This window comes from Artemia sp. Qi Xiang Cuo, chromosome 5 (assembly GCF_049724085.1).
Source record: "Artemia sp. Qi Xiang Cuo chromosome 5, ASM4972408v1, whole genome shotgun sequence".
NCBI lineage: Eukaryota > Metazoa > Arthropoda > Branchiopoda > Anostraca > Artemiidae > Artemia > Artemia sp. Qi Xiang Cuo.
In genome coordinates this window covers 6,566,808-6,589,105 of record NC_142798.1, presented here as the reverse complement: position 1 = coordinate 6,589,105, position 22,298 = coordinate 6,566,808, and the positions used below count along the sequence as shown (strand labels likewise).

At 37.1% G+C, this 22,298-nt stretch overlaps 1 protein-coding gene across 2 annotated transcripts in view; it reads right to left on the bottom strand.

Annotated features, from left to right (window-relative positions):
- Positions 1–20,790, bottom strand: part of LOC148951748 (adenylate cyclase type 3-like) — a 190,096-nt gene extending 169,306 nt beyond the window's left edge. For both annotated transcript variants that reach the window (XM_089088701.1, XM_089088702.1), the window contains exon 1: positions 20,643–20,790. In XM_089088701.1, the coding sequence (XP_088944827.1) occupies positions 20,643–20,755 (113 nt within the window). In that variant the 5' untranslated portion in view covers positions 20,756–20,790. The remainder of the gene's footprint in view (positions 1–20,642) is intronic.
- Positions 20,791–22,298: the final 1,508 nt, after the last annotated feature.

The following is a 22,298-nucleotide window of genomic DNA, read 5'->3' as shown; positions in this document are numbered from 1 at the left end:
TGTATCATTAACCAGAATGATGGGGGGTGACATAGAATTGTCAATAGCACCACCCCCAGTCTGTTCAATTGCATTGGATGGAGGTGGCATGAAATCCTCTAAGCCAGTTAGTATGTATTCCAGGGTGTTTGGGGATAGCTGATCGAGCCAGCCTGTATTGTCCTGTGACGGAATTTCTTTATGAAGACCCGGCTCAGATGCACTAATACTACTAACAGCACCTAAATTCTCTCGCATAAATCTATCTGTCCATTCCGGGTCCTCCACCATGTCAATGTCACAAGTTAAATCGTCTAGGCTGGCCATGTCCCCAAAACAATCATTTAGAAACCCCCTATGCCACTCCATATTGTCCTGAACTAGTGTAGGCTCATCTCTAAACTCCATTGGTGGTGCGAGGATTGGTTCAGGTCCACCAAAAATGGGCGTTTTATAACTCTATGAAGATGGCGCTGCTAATTAATTAATCTATAGAAAAAAGGGTTTATTTTTTATGTGAAATAACCATTATTTTATAAGGTTTATAAAACTATTTCCATTTTTCACCCCACGCTCAAAACTTGATTTCCCTCCTCCGAGATTTTTTTTAACTAACTACTTTCCTCCACCCCCTCCCCATAAAGTTAAGAAAGAAGGAATAGTCTATTTATGCACAAGCATTTCTAGTCGTATGTTTACCGGGATATTATATAAGTACCATTTTTTAAACCTCATTCAGAACTTAATTTCCCCTCCCCCTCCTAGCATTATTTAAGTAAATACTTGCCTCCACCCCCTCCCCTAGAAAGTTCAGAAAGAAGCAAAAGAGTGATTTCTTTGACAATCAAAAAAAAAATACATTATATTCAGCTATCTCTGAGGGGAGCAGGGGAATTTAAAACAATGGTTGGGGCGGGGGATTAATATTTTAATATATCTGACACACACTCTTACAGTGTTGAAAAAATGGCGAAAAGTAAAGACTAAAAAAAAGTTGGAAAGAAATAGGTAGATATTTCTATAATCAGGTAGAAGGTAGAGGTAAAATGCTCATATTTCCAAATTCAGACTGCAGTTGAGTGCCGGATGGTCCTGGCAAAGCATGATGGGGGATAGATGGGACAGTGACATCCATTTTTTGAGTAGACGGGGCTGATGCATTAAAAGAAGTCATCTACTGACTATTCAATTTTCTGCCAGGTTGCGTAGAGCTTTGCGAAGTGTTAAACACATGCGAGAGAGGTTCCTGGCATTAAAAGTCGGGTGATTAAAGGCTGGCCCACAGCATCTGTAGTGGATCCAGCATATTTGATGATGGAAGATCTTTCAGCTTGCATCGATGAGGCATCGTTCCATCTTGCTCTCTTTTCAGGGGGAGATTAATTGTAGGAATCCTCCTCCTTAAAAAAGAAGAAAAATTTAGATTGAAATAAGGACCCCTCTTTTACAGATAAATTTTCCTGCAAAGTTGATTCTGATGTTTGTAAAGCTCTATGTCTTAGCGCTTTAGAAATATTTAAAAAAGCTTCTATAGTAAAATTTTGGAAAATTTTGAGTTTTGGGCGAAGGGGGATTTCAAAAAAATATTCCCATGACAAAAATTGTCCTCTTAAATAGATTCTGATATTTGTAGCACTATATCTCTTAGCGTTTTAGAAATAATTAAAAAAGCTTCTAAAGTATAATTTTGGAAAATTTTGAGTTTGGGGGGAAGGGGGATTTCAAAAACATCTTCCCATAATATAATTTGTCCTCTAAAGTTGTTTCTGATGTTTGTAGCACTCTATGTCTTAGCGCTTTAGAAATATTTAAAAAAGCTTCTAAAGTAAAATTTTGGAAAATTTTGAGTATGAGGGGGGGGGGGGGAAGGGGGATTTCAAAAACATCTTCCCATGACATCAATTGTCCTCTAAAGTCGATTCTGATGTTTGTAGCACTCTATGTCCTAGCGCTTTACAAATATTTAAAAAAGCTTCCAAAGTAAAATCTTGGAAAATTTTGAGTTTGGGGGGAAGGGGGATTTCAAAAAAATCTTCCCATAATATAATTTGTCCTCTAAAATTGATTCTGATGTTTGTAACGCTCTATGTCTTAGCGCTTTAGAAATATTTAAAAAAGCTTCTAAAGTAAAATTTTGGAAAATTTTGAGTTTGGGGGGAAGGGGTATTTCAAAAACATCTTCCCATAATATAAATTGTCCTCTAAAGTTGATTCTGATGTTTGTAAAGCTCTATGTCTTAGCGCTTTACACATACTTAAAAAAGCTTCTAAAGTAAAGTTTTGGAAAATTTTGAGTTTGGGGGGAAGGGGGATTTCAAAAACATATTCCCATGAAACAAATTTCCCTCTAAAGTCGATTCCGATATTTTTAGCGCTCTATGTCTTAGTGCTTTACAAATATTTAAAAAAGCTTCTAAAGTAAAATTTTGGAAAATTTTGAGTTTGGGGGGAAGAGGGATTTCAAAAACATCTTCCCATAATATAATTTGTCCTCTAAAGTTGTTTCTGATGTTTGTAGCACTCTATGTCTTAGCGCTTTAGAAATATTTAAAAAAGCTTCTAAAGTAAAATTTTGGAAAATTTTGAGTATGAGGGGGGGGGAAGGGGGATTTCAAAAACATCTTCCCATGACATAAATTGTTCTCTAAAGTCAATTCTGATTTTTGTAGCACTCTATGTCTTAGCGCTTTACAAATATTTAAAAAAGCTTCTAAAGTAAAATTTTGTAAATTTTTGAGTTTGGGGGGAAGGGGAGTTAAAAAACATCTTCACATAACATAAATTATCCTCTAAAGTTGATTCTGAAGTTTGTAGTGCTCTATGTCTTAGTGCTTTAGAAATACTTAAAAAAGCTTCTAAAGTAAAACCTTTGAAAATTTTGAGTTTGAGGGGAAGGGGGATTTCAAAAACATCTCTCCATAATATAATTTATTCTCTAAAGTTGATTCAGATATTTGTAGAGCTCTATGTCTTAGCGCCTTAGAAATACTTAGAAAAGCTTCTAAAGTAAAATTTTTTAAAATTTTGAGTTTTAGGGAAAGGGGAATTTCAAAAACATCTTCCCATGACATACATTGTCCTCTAAAGCCGATTCAGATGTTTGTAGTGCCCTATCTAATAGTGCTTTACAAATATTTAGAAAAGTTTCAAAAGTAAAATTTTATAAAATTTTGAGGTTGGGGGGAAGGGGGATTTCAAAAACATATTCCAAATGAATAAACTACCCCCCTAAAGTCGACTCTGATATTTGTATCGCTCTATATATTAGTGTTCTAGAAATATTTCAAAAAGCCTCTAAAGTAAAACTTTGGAAAATTTTGAGTTTGGGGGGAAGGGGATTTCAAAAACATCTTCCCATAATATAATTTGTCCTCTAAAATCAATTCTCATATTTGTAGCGCTCTATGTCTTTTTTATGCACAGTTTCAACTAGCTATGACTAAGTTTGTTAAAGGCGAGCTAAAATCCAAAATTAATACAAAACTTAAATTTCTTCACAAGAAAATATTTTGAATACGATTTGGCTGTATATCAATTCTGAGTTTAGTGTACTATTCTTTAATTAACGATTTTAATATCAACTTTTTAGTATACTATAACGTTAGACCCTATTTTTAATTGACAATATTGTTCAAACATCACTTGTGCTTTGCATTTCAAAGGATTTACTCTCGTTTAATTTGACCAAAAAAGAATCTCTTTTTCAAACTGTCTTGAATTACACAAACGCATGTGGCATTAATCTACCCCGATAAGACAAGCGAGTGAAGCCTGTTTCTGGAACCGTCCTTTTTGTAACAGGATTAAAGACAGATGGTTTTATTTAGATCGGAAAAGAAAGCACACTCTATTTTAATAATGGGAAAATGACATTTTTTTTAACGAAAGAATTATTTCTAATGAATGAATTAAACTCGTAAACAGAGGAGGGAGGGAAGATGGGGTTTACGTAATGGAAAAAAGAGTGTATTTTATGCTTTCTGTCGACTATAATCATCATATTGTACAGTTTGTATTGTTGGGGGGGAGGAGGTGGGGATATGCCCTGAATTTGAATTTACTGGATGGGTGACTATGTAAAACGATTTTATTTTGAAATAAATTAAGAAAATTTACTAAAATGAACTCACATTATAGATCAACGTAGCCATAGCTTCAAAGTCAATAATATCAAATGTATTATCCATGGTATGTTAAAACATTATGAAGATTTAATCGTAATGCATGATCGTTTTATACAAAATCTCCAAGACGAATGAAAATGACTCCTTTTATTTGAATCCAATGACCGATCAAGTTATCGTATATGGAGTAGCCTCCGCTATCTCTCTGATTAGTCCTAAAAATGGGTGTTGTCACAAAAACCAGCCTGGTTGTGTTATATAATCGCGACTATACTCTCAAAACGTGTTTGACCACTTTATAGGTTTTCCAGCCTTTTAAAATGTCCACGTGAAACTGTACTGCATATTCTTGTGCAATTCCATGTAAGTTTGAAATAAATAGGAATAGGCAGTCGGACTGTCTTATACAATCTCGACTATACTCTCAAAACGTGTTTGACCACTTTATAGGTATAAAAGGATTGGTCGCTTTTTGCAATGTGCACGTGAAACTGTACTGCATATTCTTGTGAAATTCCTTGTGCAATTGAAATATATAGCAAAAACCAGTCTGATTGTCTTATAGAATTTCGATTATACTCTCAAAAAGTGTTTGACTACTTTATAGGTTTGCACGCTTTTTAAAATGTGCACGTGAAACTGTTGTGTCTCAGGTGTAGGTTTTCTTGTAGGGTTTATATTCCCTATGGCCCTACTACTAAGGATATCATTGTAAATCACACTATCAGATTCAGAATATCAGACAACTCTGCTGTACAGGTTCTAAGAACCTATCTACAAAAATGTGGATTTTGTTTGGCCAGAACAAACACCCCGGATGCGTGTTTGTTGATTTTTGCTTGGTTTTCTCGGGGGGCAAACCGCATCGAACCACTGCTCCTAGAATTTAAGGAGTGCGCTCATTTGAAAGGAAATCAAAACCTCTAGTGCCGTTTTAACTGACTAAAAAGATTGAATGGCAACTAGTCCTCCCTTGTGCTCCTTTACTCCCCAAAGAAACATGACAAAATTTTGAGAGCCCTCATTCTATTTACCATAGTTAAAAGATTGAATAGTTTTGCCTTTGGGGATGACATAATCCCCTGCGTCCCTGGGGAAAGGGCTGTAAGTCACGGAATTTGCTCATTGTTCACATATAGTATTTGTTATTGGGAAACATACAGAACATTTTTCTGGCGGGGGGCATTTTCTTCACGGGGATTTTCCACGAAAAAAAATTTAGTAGAGAGGAAAGCTTTTGGGGGGTAATTTTCCGGGGGGAAATTTTACATTGGAGGGGATGGGGGTTTCCTGGAATGATTTTAAAAACCGTCAGAAATTAAATAACAAAACATATTTCTTGAACTGAAAGTAAGAAGTAACATTAACACTTAAAATAAACAGAAATTATTCTGTGTATGAGGAGGACTGCCCCTTCCCCAGCCCTCGATCTTTACGCTAAAGTTTGACTTCTTGTCACACTTCTTTAGGAAAGACTGTTCAAACACAGGGTTGTTGATTTTGAATGAGTAGCATTTTTAATGAACTTAAGACTTAAAAGTGAAACACAAGGGTTGAGGAAAGGGCAGCCTCCCTCATATACGGAATAATTTCTCTTCGTTTTAAATTTTAATGTTGCTTCTTACTTTCATTTGAAAAATCTTGTATTTTCATTGAATACCACACAAGGATAGAACCTTTGCTATATATCTTCCATCGGCTGAACCAAACTCTTGTTCATCATGTACAAAACTGAGAACTAGATGGGTCGGATGCCTCTGAAACTTCTCAATTAATATTTTACCGGTGCATCCTTTTCCCTTCATTCAACCACACTATCCCTCTCTTAAAACTGGATTTATAGCATCTCTATGTCTAAAACGCAACATCATGCTGAGTAATTTGCTTCCGACAGAAACCAAGCTAATGCCTCTGTAATTACCAAACTCGCTCTTACCATTTTTCTCACAAAGGAGTTTATTAAGTTTTCTTCACAACCACCATATTTCAAAACTCATTTACCACACTATCAGTACTTTCTGCCTTACTATTTTTAATCCTTTTAGTGCTATGACTAATTTATCCTCACAACATAAATCTTCCTCCACTTCCACAGTGTCAAAAACTGTTCCATTCTTTTCTCTATCCCTTCCTTTGCGTTTATTAAATAAAAAACAAAGTTTTTTTTTACTGAAAGTAAGGAGCCACATTACTACTTAAAACGAACAGGAATTCTTCCGTATATAAAAGGGGCTGCCCCCGCATCAACGCCTCGCTCTTTATGCTAAAGTTTGTCTCTTTGTCACAATTCTACTTTTTAAAATAATAAAAACCTTAGCGAAAAGAGTGAGGCGTTCAGGAGGGGTAGCTCTTTACAAATATGAAATAATTTCTGTTGATTTTAAGTTTCAATGTCGCTCCTTACTTTCAGCTATATTTTTTTTTGTTTTAGTTAATTTCTGAATGTTTTTCTACTAATGCAGGTTTGAATTTGGTTCACCGTACATACAAAATTAAAACGAAATTGGCATATTAATTTTGGCAGATATATTCCGGCTGCTCCTCCTCAATACCTTGCTCTTTACGTTAAAGCTGTTAGTAGTTTTAAAAAGCTTCTTATTCAAATTAAACGGTCCCCGTATTTCAGTAGACGCTGTTGAAAAATTGGGACAACCAGTAAAACTTTAGCGTAAAGAGCAAGGCATTGAAGAGGGAGCAACCCTTTATATATGGAAAAATTTCTGTTCGTTTTTCAAATAATATCAGAAAATCAGGCTCACCCTTTATGAAATATACCCCTTCCCCTCACGGAAAGCTCCTCCATGGAAATTTTATCCAACATAAAGTGCACCCCCTATCAAATTCCCTCCAGAAAGCTCCGTCCTGACTGAAAAGCCCCCTCCCAGTAAAATTACTTGTGAGCGATTCAGCCCGAAAAATTCTCTTTAGCATTCTTTTATTTAAATAAGACTTTAAACTTTAATCGGTATTTCGATCACTCCAAAAACGCACTCTTTCATCGAAATTATTTCCTGGAAATCAGAACACGCGGAAAAAAGCCCCTAAATATTTCTCCCGGAACGTCTCCACACGAAAAATTGGGGAAAGAGAACGTAAGACAATTAAAAAGAATGTCTTATAGTCATTCCCCCTGGAATATTCATCCGCCAGAAATTTTCCTCCCCAAGGAAGATTCTTCCTGTAGAAATCCACCCCAAGAACCCTTCCCCCCAGAAAATATTTTTAAACCTCTATAAGTAAACAATGGTCGAATTTTATAACTTCCAAGCCTTTCCCCATGGACTGTGGGGGGTCATTTTACACCTAAATACAAAATATGTGATCCTTAAACTATACTGAAAACAATGGCTATCTCAAAATATTGATCAGATAATTTTTGGGGGAAAATGCACGTGGGAGGGAGCTCAGTTGCCTTCCAATCTTTTTGGTCACTCAAAAAGAGCACAAGAACTTTTGATTTCCGTAATCCCCTCTTCCTCTCTACTAAATTTAAACCATTTTCACTAATATCTCTAGATGTGTTTCTCACTTTTCTCCCTAAGACACAATCTGGCACTTCACAAATTATTTTTCTAAAAGTTATTATATCCGCATTCTACATTTTCAAATGTTATATTCTCATGTTTAGTATTCAACTGTTCTTTGAAAGTAAATCCCGACATTTTAGTAACCTAAAAGGAATTTCAACAATAGACTATTTGTTTCATTTAATTTTTACGATTCTAACAATCTTTGAGAAGAACAATTATTTAGCTTAATCTTTTCTTTTAACAGTGTCAAAAGCTTTTGGTAACATTTTAATTTGTTATATTTTAAAGGATCTTAAAATCCTTGATTTTGTGGTGACGATTTTAGCTTCGTTTCCGTTAGGAGTATTCCTGCCCCTGACGTAAAACTTTGGATAAGATAATAAATCTTCTTCAAGTATAGTTCGGTCTGCCTGTGGGTTGTCATGTGAAACCGACTGGTCTTATGTTAATAGATAATTTTATTGGTGAAGTCCAAAAAGCTTACGGTACGATTTTATGTCCGAAAGCTTCATATAGTTGACGGAATTTGGACCAGATTTTTTCAGTGGTGGTTACACCACAAGTGTTGGCACTCTCTTTTTGGGTTCTCCTAGCTGATCAATTTTTTTAATGTTATACAAGCATGTTATAACATACAGTGCGCTCTTGCTACTACCGGTTTTGTAAATTCCTTTTGCGCTTGCCTCCTTGGAAGCATAACGCAGCTACTTCCATCCCCCATTCGCACCATATGCCCCCAATACATCCATCGCCGTTTTCTAATGAGATCAAGGATGGGGGTATGATTTGTTATACGATAGAGTTCATCATTTCGTATTCTTTCCGTCCAATGTATATTTAGGATAGAACTTAGGCAATTCTTGTCGAATGTCTGGAGTCGTCGTTCTAGCTGAGCAGTGATGCTCCAAGTTTCGCAGCCGTACGTAAGGACGGAGACCACATTGCTATTATAAATTCTAAGCTTTAGCTTCTGGGGATATTTATTATTTCTCTAAAAATTTCTAAGGTAGCTGAAAGCAGACCCAGCCAATGCTATTCGGCACAGTATTTCTCTTTCGGAATTAGCATCTTGCGTAAGAATGCTGCCGAGATACTTGAACTCTCTCACTTCCTCAATTTCCTCGTTGTTAACCAAAAGTCCTTCGGCTAAGTCAGGTATGACTGCATTCGACATTGATTTGGTCTTATTAGCATTTATGGAGAGTCTGACAGCATTTGCCATACGACCGAGTTCATTAATGTTGCGTTGCATATCTTCTGGTTCGTGGGTAATAAGTGCAACATCGTCAGCAAAATCACCATCATTGAGTTCTCTCAGTGGATTTAACTGTAGACCGCCACTAAAACTGCATCCACGGAGAACAAAATCTATCACTATGGCAAACAGTAATGGTGATAGAATGCAGCCCTGCCTTACACCTGACTGAACAGAAAACCACTCCGTTAGGCCACCCTCTATCTGTACTGCGCACATGATATCATGATTTAGCGCTTTAATTATATTTACAATTTTGGTCGGAATTCTATAATGCACTAAATTTTCCACATGGTTCCGCGGCGTATCGAGTTGAAGGCTTTGAGAAAATCTATAAATACTATAAGTAGCTGAACTTGCCATTCATTGGATTCATCCAGCAGGACTCTCAGGCTAAATATCAGGTCACAACACGATCTATTCTGGTGGAATCCGTGCTGCTCATCTCTCAGAACTTTCTCCACTTTACTCTGAATCCGGTTAAGAATTTTTTGGCACAGGACTTTGCTGCCAACAGACTGTAAATCAATACCTCTCCAATTATCACACTTAGTCTTTTGTCCTTTTTTGAAGAGTTTTACAATTACTGCCTTCGACTTTTCACTAGGGATTTTTTCTTCCTCCCAAACACGAGAGAGAAGTTCAAATATGGGTTCGGCAAGGGCGCTTCTACCGTACTTCAGTAATTCTGGTGATATGCCATCATTGCCTGCAGCCTTTCCGTTTTTCAAAGTCTTTAGGGCCTCCTTGACTTCACTAAGCATGAGAGGTCCGGAACATACTCCGAGATTGAACAGTGGTTCTTCAGGGATATTTAAAGTAGTTGTGGGAGGCATCTGATTTAGTGCCTCTCTAAAATGCTCCTTCCAGCGTCGGACTATGTCATCAGTCTGGGTTAATAAGATGCCTTCTTTGCTTTTAACTTGGGTCGACGACGCCTTTGAAATACCCGATAACTGCTTCGCTATGGCATACACAGTACGGCTATCTCCCCGTCTAGCGGCTGCCTCAGCCTGTTCGGCCATAGTTTCGAAGTACATCCTCTTATCATCCCTGGTTGCTGCTTTGACTTGCTTATGGAGACGCTTGTACTGTGCTTTCAGGTTATCTACATGTTCTCTAGAACAAGTCGTGCTATGGTCATACTTATCTAAGAGTATTTTGAGTTGTGCCCTTTGATCAATAATATCCCAACTACTTTCAGATATCCACTGCTCTTTCTTCTTCCTGTTGTAGCCCACAAATTCTTGTGCGACCTCTTTCACGGTTTATGCAATTTTTTCCGACTGACTATCAAGCGACACTTCGTCCCTTAGAAGGGAAAACTTGTTTGACAAAGCTGTAGTATACTTTTGCAATACGTTCGGGTCCTGCAATTTCCTCAAATTGAAGGTTTTCACTGGCCACTGGGGCTTTGTCACAGTTTTTAGTTTCAGCTTGAACTTGGCAACAGCAAGTTGGTGATCGGAATAGCAGTCGGCACCTCGGAAGGTTCTAACATCCTCTAGACATCGTCGCTGCGCATCGCAATTAGGATATGGTCTATTTCATTTCGTGTTACACCATCAGGCGAGTTCCAAGTATACTTGTGAATCTGTTTATGTGGAAACCATGTTGCGCCGATGATAAGTTCATGAGTAGCGTAAAAATCGATTAGTCGCACACCATTGTCATTAATTTCCCCCAGTCCATGTTTACCGAGGATAGTTGGGGCATAGGAAGCATCACCTCCAACTTTAGCATTAAAGTCCCCACCCACAGTCACAATATCATGACGATGCGTTTTTGCAACAACATCCGATAACACACGATAAAAGTCGTCTTTGGTTTGATCACAGGTGTCATTCGTTGGGGTGTACACTACAATAACTATCAATTTGGGTTGTGAAGTGGTGAAACGGGCACGAAGAATCCGCTCACTAATTGGTTCCCAGTCCACTAGGCATTTTTTGGCCCGATTACTTAGTGCAAATTCGACACCTGCTTCTTTTCTAGTCTCAAGTCCGGAATACAGATGTGGTAAATCTCAGTTTTCAAAATCCCAAAACCAGTAAGCCTGGTCTCAGAAAGTCCAGCAATGTCAATACGGAACTTATCAAGGGTTCTCATAACACTGTTGAGTTTTCCTGGCTGTGTTTCTTGATTAACTGTTCTAACATTCCAGTATCCAATACAGAAACACTCGGCCGCTTTCAAGAATCCTGTCCGGGGGCGTGCATTAGTCGTCATCACAGAAGAAGAAGAAGTCAATCCGAGGCTATCTGCTGCTGTTTCTTGAGTAATTAGTTTTTACGGTGGCGGGTTACTAGCCCACCGACCAACCAACGAATTGGAACACCCGGAGCGCGTTAGCCACCGTCTCGCTCGGCGTGAAGTTCGATAGTTTTACACCCCTCCACCACATTGAGGTGCGCTGACGGATTTCCACTACTGCCCAGGGACGGAGAGTCGAGCCTCATCGCTCGCAACGTCGTCACCGCCATGACAATTGCTTACTTAGCTTTGACCCTTAAATCCCAACCTGGATCAGCAGGGCCTCCTTTTCGACACCTTGTTCATTAAACAAAAGTTTCTTAGTGCTTTAAAAGATCTTTTTTCTCCAATTGTAAGTCTTCTAAAAAAAAAATAGGGGAAAAAAGCCAAACTTCGCAGTAAAGAGTAAGGAGATAAAGAGGAGACAGCCCCCTTCATACAAAGAATAGTTTCTTCAAATAGCTTTCAAATCTGTTCGTTACTTTCAGTTGAAAAGCTCCTTTTGTATTTAATTTCGAATTGTTTTCCAAATCATACCCAGGCCTAACAAAGATAAAATTTGAGGTACTGGTCCCTTAGATCCCTGGTTAATTGCTATTAAAATGTGTAAATCAATAATTGTACATTGATTAGTACCGTTCTAGGTTTTAATATGTAATTTCAATTTTACATACAATTTGAATATACTTAAAAAATTAGCGATGAATAGTAATTTTAGTAAAAAGTCCTTGTTAAAATTACTACTAAAGAATTTCGGTTGGAGTATTATTGTTTGTATGGATAGAAATTCTTTGAGACTTTTGATCTTGTACATTAACTGAAGCCACCTCAAGCTCTACAATAGGATTTCCTTATCGATAAATACATTACATACATATGTTTGAATACATTGAAGTACTTCATATAAATAGAAAAACAAAAATATTGCCATTTAAAATTGCTGAAAACTAAGTTCCTAGCAGTATTCTTTTGAAATTACTAAGAATACTTTAGCGCAAAGAACTAGGTATAGAGGAGGGGACGAACGTTTATATTTAAATTTTTATGTTTATTCCTTACTTTCAGTTGAAAAAACTTGTTTTTTTATTTGACTTCTGATTGTTTTTAAATAATGTTGTGAAATCCAGTGCCCCCTTCATCGAAATTTTCTTCCCCCATAAAAAATTCCTCCATGGAAAGATCTTGCCAGGTAACCCAATTTTCTCAGGATCGCAACTTTTAATGGGTAGGACTAAACTTGATGAAACTTGTATATTTAAAATCAGAATAAAAATTTGATTCTTTTGATGTATCTATTGGTATCAAAATTCTGTCCTTCAGAGTTTCGGTTACTCTTGAGCCGGGTGGCTCCTTACTTACAGTTCGTTATCACGAACTGTTTGATTAGCTTCTCAGGATTTTAAGTTGATTGAAAATTCATCCTCTTCAGGGGAAAGTCGTAATTTGGTGCCCTAAACCACCTAAACAGTCACCCAACCACCGCTGATATTTTGGCGTCTGGCACCCCTAGAAAATTTTCTACAGGCGCCATTGATAATGAACACTAACAGAAAATGCCTCTAAAACTAAGGGCTACCAAGAACTTCGTTTCCACCGAGAATTAAATGAAAATTTTTCTAATTTTCTTATTAATCTAAATCGTTCAGTGTATTTTAGTTTCCAGGGGGAAATTATTCCCTACTAACGTCCATGGGTAACCTCCTTATAAAAAAAAAATACCCAAAACATTTGTTTTGGAAACCGCGGAAACGATGACCCTATCAATAATGTTTGATATTTCGGACTCCCCACCTCTCCTACTAAATATTTTAGGGGAAGCAATTTTTCAGGGATGATTGTCATTCTCGAAGTATTGTTTTGTGATTACAATTCAATTCAATTTATTTATAACCTGTCAAAACAAAAAAGGGTGCACATTCCCTAAATGACAGAGTACTTAAGGGAAAAAAAAAGAAAAATGAGAAGAAAACTTATACACTGAACAAAAATATGTAGTTTTTACAATGACTTAAGTGTGAAAAACGTTAGAGTGACCCTTTCTAATAGAAACCAAAAATGTTGAAAATGAATTCTTGATTACAATATATGAAACAAAACAATTTAGTGTTTATGCTGATTCTAGATATCAGATGTTTTACTTCTAAAGTTGTTCATTAAAAGCTATTAGCATGTAGAAATTTCCATAATTTTAAAAATAAGAATTAGATCCTCCATAGAAAGGGGTGACTATCAGACCGGTATAAGGGATTCTGCAGATTTTGTAAACGCAAGAAAGCGTACTTCCAGGTCTAGTTTGTGGGTGTATTGGTTCGGAACAGTCTTTCTAAAAGCACCAGGGTGCCTGAGAATATATCTTCTTCTTAAAATAAGATAAATAATTTCTTATGATTCGGGATAGGCGAGGGAGGGGGTGAATGTCTTTTATAAGCATCGGCTCCAGGTTCCTATACCGTTTATTTTTTATCTACTGATAGAATTACTTTTTCTTCTTCTTTTTTTGCTTATTTAAATATGCACATATATAGTAAATTATCGAATATGAAGTCCTGCCACAACCAAACCTGTACAGATTTCCATGTGGCGAGTTTGATTGATATGATAGTTTCTGAATATTGGTCTTTAATTAAAATGATTTTTTTCTCTCAAAAATTTTTATTTTATCGTAAGTAATATATTGCACCTTTGACTTTCTTGACTTAACGCTCTTGCTCAGCAGGGTCGCCAGCGTAGAGGGAACTGGTTGACAGTGCTGTCAGTCTTCTCCAAGCAGCCCTGTCCAGGGCGAAGGATAGGGCCTCATTTGGGTCGATTTTGCGGTTGGAGAGGCGTTGATTTATAACATCAGCCCATCTGGTGCACGGCCTCCCTCGAGGACGTTTCTAGACAATCGAGGGATGGAAGTCCGATATAATCCTTGCAGGGGTAAATGGTGGGAGGTGGAGTAAGTGGCCATACCATCTTAGAGAACGAGCTTCTATTTGGAGAGGTTCACTAATTTGAAGGTCCTCAGGATCTCATTATTGCGGATCTTGTCATACCATTTGAAGCCTTCAACTCGACGCAGGTGTCTAGTTTGGAAGGCCTCGACCTTTCTTAGCTGCGTCTGGGTTATCGGCAATGTCTCAGAAGAGTACAGCATGATGCTTGAGACTGTGGCGTTGTAGATAGTGGCTTGTGTAAGGTGACTAATATGCGGTCTGTGGAAGACTGCTCTCAGGAGCCGTTCGAATACAGAGTTTGCCTTGACTCATCTGGCTGAGATTTCGGCGTCAAATGTGCCATTTGATGATATAATTGATCCGAGATAAGTGAACTGCCTTACCACGTCAACAGCTTGGCCGTTGATCGCAACAGTTAAGGATGATGTCGATGCGGTCTTTTCTATGGGCATGATCTTCGTTTTCTTCCAGTTGATTTGCAGCCCAACTCTGGAGGCAGTGGAGGAGAGCGTCTTGAGTGCAGACTTAAGTTGGTCGAGATTTTCGCTAAGAACGGCTACATTGTCGGCAAAATCAACATCAGACAAAGTCCTCCCGGCATAACTTATGCCAAAAGGGTGGATACGGTGCGCCTTGTTCAAAATGTGGTCGATGACGCAGTTAAATACCTCACAGTGCAGCAGCGCAACCTTGGCGTACATCGGGAAGGAAGAAGAAAGCTTCCCGTTAACAAGGACGGCGCTTTCTGTGCTGCTGTAGAGTTCAATAATAAATTGCACACACATAATAAATGCCAGAGTTAAGGCCTTATCCAGGAGGGGAGGAGTTACTAGGTTTGAACCCCCTCCTCAAAATTTTGGCCTGAAGTCAGCCAAAATTTATGAAAAAGTAACAAAAATACATATTTTTGTGTCCACGTAACCCTTGTTGTTTACGTGGGCAAAAATACCCAATTTAGTTTTCTTTGAATACCTTGTATGGAAAATGTGTTTTAAATCAATTTCTGTTCGTATTCTAACTGAAATAAGGGAGTGATACCCATAATTGTATTGGATTTTTAAAATTTTGACTTGCCTATTCACATTAATTTCTGTTCGTTTTGGGTTTCATTTCTTCATCCTTAGTTATATCCGCTATTTTCAGGTTTGATGTAGTTATTCATTTAAAATTTTGTTTGTTTCACTCGTTTTAATTCCTGTTCGCTTTGGGTTTTATTTCTTCACATATACTTATATGTGCTATTTTCAAGTTTGACGTGATTATTCATTTTATATTCTTTTCATTTTATTCGATTTACTTGTTTTAATTTCTGTTCGTGTTGTCTTCATTTCTTCAACCATTAATTAAAAAAACTTTTTCCAAAAAACAAGTTTTACAAAGAAAAGTAAAGAACGCCATTAAACAAAAATGAGCAAAAATAAAATAAAAAATCTACCAAGCGTGAAACTATTATAAAGCAGCATCAATAAATAAAAGAAACCCAAAACGAAAAGAAATTACAAAAAATAACCCAGTCAAACTTAAAATGAAAAGAAATTAACAGAAGTGGGACTCAAAACTCCTATGCTTTCCCTAGGCCAGAACAAAATTTGCACTTTACTGAAAAAATGTAAATGTTTATACTCTTATAACTATTATAAATCAAATAAAATTAACATTTTGATTATTAAATATCAGTCTATGTATATCAAACTGACAATGCATATTCATTTGTATTTTTTTCAGTAAAGTGCAAATTATGTTCTGGCCTTGGGAAGGCATTGGGGTTTTGAACCCAACTTATGTTAATTTCTGTTCGTTTTGAGTTTGACTCGGTTATTTATTGTAATTTTTGTTCGTTTTGGGTTTCATTTATTTATCGATGCTGATTTGTGGCGGTTTACCACTTGGTAGATTATTTGATTTTATTTTTGCTCATTTTTTGTCTAATGGAGTTCTTTACTTTTCTTTGAAAAACTCATTTTGTGGAAAATTATTTTTTTAATTAATTTCTGTTCGTTTTATATTGACATAGTCTTTTCAGGGAAAAATAAAATAATACTTTAAATCTTTTCGTTTTTTAAGACTTTATAGTTAGGCCTACTATTTGTATGCTGAAGAAAAATTTTCAGCAATTTTTAACAGCATACACCCTTTTAAAAATCTGGACACAAATAGTAGTGTTTAACTTCTTTTCGTACCTCATCTAGTTGATCTGAAATGGAAAACCCGATACCATTCGCAAAAAATCTGTTTAATTTCTTTGATAGCTTGGATAAACTTACGATATTTTGATTTGGTTAAATATTAAGAGCAGAAGTAGCCCCAAAAGTTTGATACTGCTGAAATGCCTCATCGAGAAATAGCGTTAACAGAGCGAATTTTGATTTAAGCTTAAGGCAACATTTAGTTTTTAAACATAATTGGCATATGGGAGGCTGGGCGTGGGAGGGGGATTAGTTACCCTCCAATCACTTTTGACTATTAAAAAGGGCATCAGCCCTTTCTATTTACAATCGAATGATCCCTTTTCGAAGTTCCACGAGAACTTCTTCGATACGAAGTGCCCTGCTCTAAGCAACAAAAACAACAAAAAATAATACATTATACCCACATCAGTCTTTACTATAAACATGTCAAGCCTTCCAATCGCTGACGACTATTAAAAAGAGCACTAGACCTTTCGATTTTCAATCGAATGAGCCCTTTTTGAGTTTCTACGACAACACTTTCTATAAACACCGCACAGCCCCAAGGCCATAAATTACAACCCTTACCCTAAGGGCTGTTAGGGTGGTTGTCATCCTCTAAGATCTAATTTCCAGAACTTTCAACTACGTTAAACAAAATGGCTATCTCATTATTTTGATTGGATGTGTTTGCGGAAATGGTGCGCGTGATAGGGGCGTTAGTCGCTCTCCAATCACTTTCAACTATTAAAAATGGCACTGGGCCTTTCAATTTCAAATCAAATGAGTCCTTTTGAAGTTTCTAAGACAACACTTTCAATAAAAACCTTACATGCCCCCAGGGCATAATTTACAACCTTTGCCCTGGGGGCTCTGGAGGTTTTGTCATCCTTAAATACATAATTTCCAGAACTTTCGACTACGTTGAACAAAATGGCTATCTCTAAACTTTGATTGAATGTTTTTGGGAAAAGGGTGGGCGTCAGAGGGGGGTTAATTACTCTCCACTCACTTGCGAATATTAAAGAGGGCAATTTCAATATCCAATCAAATGAGCCCTTTTTGAAATTTCTACAACATTTTTTTTATATAAACCTTATATGTCCCCAGGGCATAACTTACAACCCTTACATTGAGGGCTCTGAGGGGGCTTATCATCCTAAAAGATCTAATTTCCAGAACTTTCAAATACGTTGAACAAAATGAATATCTCAAAATTTTGATTGGATGCTTTTGGGAAAATGGTGGGCGTGAGAGGGGGATTAGTTGCCCTTAAAAAACTTTCGACTATTAAAAAGGGCACTAGCCCTTTCAATTTCCAATCAAATGAGCCCATTTTGAAGTTTCTACGACAAAGATTTCAATAAAAACCTGATATGCCCCACGGCATAACTTATAACCCTTGCCATTAAGACTGGGGGAGGAGTGTCCTGCGCAAAGGTATAATTTCCTGAACCTTAAACTGAGTGGAACAAAATGGCTATCTCAAAATTTTGATTGGATGTGTTTGGGGAAATGGTGGGCGTGGAAGAGGTGTTAGTTGACTTTCAATCACTTTCGACTATTAAAAAGGGCACGAGCCACTCCAATTTCCAATCGAATGAGCCCTTTTCGAAGGTTCTACGACAACTTCTTCGATACGAAGTGCCCTGGTCTAAAGGAAAAAATAATACATTGTGCCAACATCGTTCTTATGTGCCCCCAGGGCATAACTTAAAACCCTTGCCCCGAGGGTTGTGGGGAAGTGTCTTCCTCAAAAACATATTTTATATCTGGAAATCAAGTACGCTGAACAAAATGGCTATCTCAAAATTTTTATTGGATGTGTTTGGTGAAATGGTTGGGCGTGGAAGGGGTGTTGTGTGCCTTCCAATCACTTTCGACTATTAAAAAGGGCACAAGCCACTCCAACTTCCAATCGAATGAGCCCTTTTCGAAGTTTCTACGACAACTCCTTCGATACGAAGTGCCCTGGTGTGGAAAGCAAATAATAATTTCTACGACATTTCTAAGTTTCTACGACAACACTTTCTATAAAAACCTTATATACCCCCAGGACGTAACTTACAACCCTTTTTCTGGGGGCTAGGGGGGTGGGAGGGGGGCTGTTGCCCTGAAAGACCTAATTTGCGGAACTTTTAACTACGTTTAACAAAATGGCTATCTCAAAATTTTAATTGGATGTGTTTGGTGAAATGGTGGGCGTGGAAAGGGTGTTATTTGCCTTCCAATCACTTTGACTATTAAAAAGGGCACAAGCCACTCCAACTTCCAATTGAATGACCCCTTTTCGAAGTTTCTACGACAACTCCTTCGATATGAAGTGCCCTGGTATGGAAAACAAATAATAGTTTCTACGACATTTCTAAGTTTCTACGACAACACTTTCTATAAAAACCTTGTATACCCCCAGGGCATAACTTACAACCCTTGTTCTGAGGGCTATGGGGGAGGGAGGGGGCTGTCATCCTCAAATGCCTATTTTGCGGACTTTCAACTACGTTGAACAAAATTTTAACTGGATGTTTTTAAGGAAATGGTGGGTGTGAAAGGGGTGTTAGTTTTACTCCAACCTCTTTCGACTGTTAAAAAGGGCACAAGCCCTTTAATGTATAGCCCTTATATGTACAAACCCTTATAATGTACAAGCCCTTATAATGTATAATCGAATGATCCCTTTTCAAAGTTTCTTCGACAACTCTTTCGATACGAAGCGCCCTGGTCTAAAACCAAAAAAAAAAAATAATAAAAATACATTGTGCCAACATCGTTCCTTACTTAGGCAGCGCGATTAAGCTGCCTATGATAGTTATGTCTGCTATTTTCAATTTTGACGTGATTATCCATTTTAACTTCTATTCGTTTTTGTCTCATCTATTCGTTCATAGCAATTCTAACTCGTTCTAGATTTTGATTTTGCTCTTTACCTTCCTTTAAACTTCTTTCTTGAGAAGTGTTTATTTAATTAATCAAACAGTTTGTGGTAACGAACTGTAAGTAAGGAGTGACCCGGCTCAATAGTAACCGAAACTCTAAGAAATAGAGTTTTGATACCAATAGATATATCAAAAGAATCGGCTTTTTATGCTGATTTCAAATATACGAATTTCACTAGGTTTAGTCTTACTTATCAAGGGTTACGAGACTGAAAAATTTTTCGAAAAAAGGAGGAAACAGCCCTTAAAAGTCAATTGATGCCAATGAAAATCATACCATCAGATTCCGCGTATCAGAGAACTCTATTGTTTAGGTTTCAAGCTTCTATCTAAAAAAATGTGGAATTTTGTATTTTTGCCAGAAGATATATCACGGATGCGTATTTGTTCGGTTTTTTTTTTCAGGGGTGATTGTATCTACCCAGTGGTCCTAGAATATAGCGAGAGGGCTATTTCAAACGGAAATTAAAAGCTCGGAAATTAAAAGTGCCCTTTTTAACTGACCAAACAATTGGAGGGCAACTAGGCCCCCTGTCCCACCCCTTTTTCCCAAAATCATCCGATCAAAATTTTGAAACAGCCATTTTGTTCATCATAGTTGAAAGGCCCAATAATTACGCCTTTGGGTATAAAATGAACCCCCCCCCCACAGCCCCATGGAAAAGGTCTTTAAGTTATAAAATTTGCCTATTGTTTGCACATAGTATTTATTATTCGGATGTAGGTATAAATTTTTGGGTGGGGGGGGGGACAAATTTTCTGCTTAGAGTTTTTCCGTAGGGGGGATTTCCATGGGAAGGGAAGTTTTCAGGGAGTGAACTTGTCAGGGGAAATTATACAGTGGGGGAATTTGCCAGAATTCTTATACAGAATTCTTTTTATATATCGTGCTTTCTCTTTTCCGTTTCAATTTTACACGTGGAGTGGTTCAGAGTAATTGTCCAAGGTAAATTTTCACCTGGATTGATTTGTCTAGAGGATATTTTCGTGGGCAGGGGGATTCTCCGTTGATGTGGGGCCATATTTCCTGGCATTATTTAAAAACGATCAGAAATTAAATTAAAGGAAAAACAAGTTTTTTCAACTGAAAGTAAGGAGCAACATTAAAGCTTAAAACGAACATAAATCATTACGTATATCAAGAGGGTTTCCCCCTCCTCAACACCTTGCTCTTTACGCTAATATTTGAATATTGTCCCAATTGTTTAATAATGACTCCTGAAACAGAATTAGATTAGAACAATAAGACGGTTTTTTAAAAGTACTAAAAAACTTTAGCATAAAGAGTGAGGTATTGAGGAGGGGGCAACCCCCTTTGTTTACGTAATAATTTCTGCTCATTTTAAGTTTAAATGTTGCTCCTTACTTTCAGTTGAAAAAACTTTTTTTTTAAATACTTCTCCATAAAACAGAACGGTAGTAAATAATTAAAATAAAAGAAACAGAAGTTTTTCAAACCTTTTCAACTGGGTCTCAGGAAAGTATTGGATGACTTCAATAAGTATTACAGTGAGAAGAAGGAAGCCTTTGACGAAATGGCGAAAGCTTAGTAATAAAACTGTACAAATCATTGCGAGAACTGAACTTACAACATTGCAAGCGAAATGTTGATCCGTCACAGTATATTCATCTGGAACATTATTAACCTGAAAAAAATGTATTGAATTATTTGTCTTTTTGCAAAATAATTTGCTGCGCTAGGCAAACAAAAATTTAGAAAATTCTACTAGTCGTTCCCCTAGTTTACGCTGGATTCACACAGCTATGGGTTTTTTCTGACCTACAACTCCTCACCCGCAGGGACAGCAATTAATATTATTGGTTCAAAATTCGTATTGCAGCAACTCAAATTGGTTCTTTCTACATCCTAGCAAAGGTTTTCCATCTTTTTTGGGTTAAAGTGTCCTTAAAGCGTAAGATTTTTTTGCGGCTCCAATGATGCATCGGATTTTATTCAAAATTTTTGGCCTTCTTGAGAAATCGGCAAACTTAACTTTTTAAAAGCGATTATTCATTGAACTGCGAATAAAGGAAAAGGAAACTATTAGATATAAATATCTAATTTCAACTATTTTGGTAATATTCATTTTGAGTCCGGGCAGCCACCATGATCTTGGTTGCAGCGGTCGCTCCTTGTTCAAATGCACCCAACCAAGGGTTCGATATGCGGTTGAAGTGCCCTCTATTGTGGTTAGGTTAGTTTCAAAACAAATCAAACATAAATTGTAGATTCAGAAATAATTTATTACTGAACATCAATTAATGATTGGCATTATAAAAATTATTAATGAAAGCGATAGGCTCCATCTTCACAACACAGCCCCTCAGATCTAGAAATAGAATCGGGTATGATAACCCTCATTAATGGTTCAAAGCTGATTTTCGAACGATTAATACCATAAAATCAATCCATTGGTAATGCCCTATTTGTGTGAAGCCAGCTTCACGTAGATAGGACATTACAAATGGAATCAATATTCATGTAGCTTAACCACTATGCAGTGAACACTCTTCTTTCACCTGATGCCCAAAATTAAAAAGTTCCATGTTCTCAAATTCTGTCTTCAATTTATTGTCGCGAGACAACTCAATAAGATATTCATTTTCCAAAGAAGCTAATTCAGACGGGGCCTTGGATCCAGTGGCACATCTAAAGGGGGGTAACTCCCCCAAAGTTTCAAGACGTCGACACTGCGTGCTGACGCCTTTGAACTTGGTCGTCTCTGGTGTCTTAATTTAGCTTATGTGTCCGCATTTGTCGGCACAGTGGGCGATTTTGTTGGCAAATTCTTTGTATCCCTCCCAAAGGAACTTAAAACCCTAGCTTTGCCTCTGCTTGGCTCTAAATAGGTTTTAAATTCAAGAAATTTTCTTAATATTATCTGCTTTAAAGTATTTATCGAACTGATTGATAAGCTGTTGTAGTGATATTCAAAAGGAGCTTCCATTTTGAAGAAAAATTAATATCATTGAGATTACAAACTGGTGCAACAATTGAAAACAATTATGATATCTAGCAAATTCGCCGAAACGTTTAAATAAATAATTTGCTTCGCCGTTATGACGACAGTACAACTCACCAGGGATCCGTGACTCAGGGTTTGATATTCAATG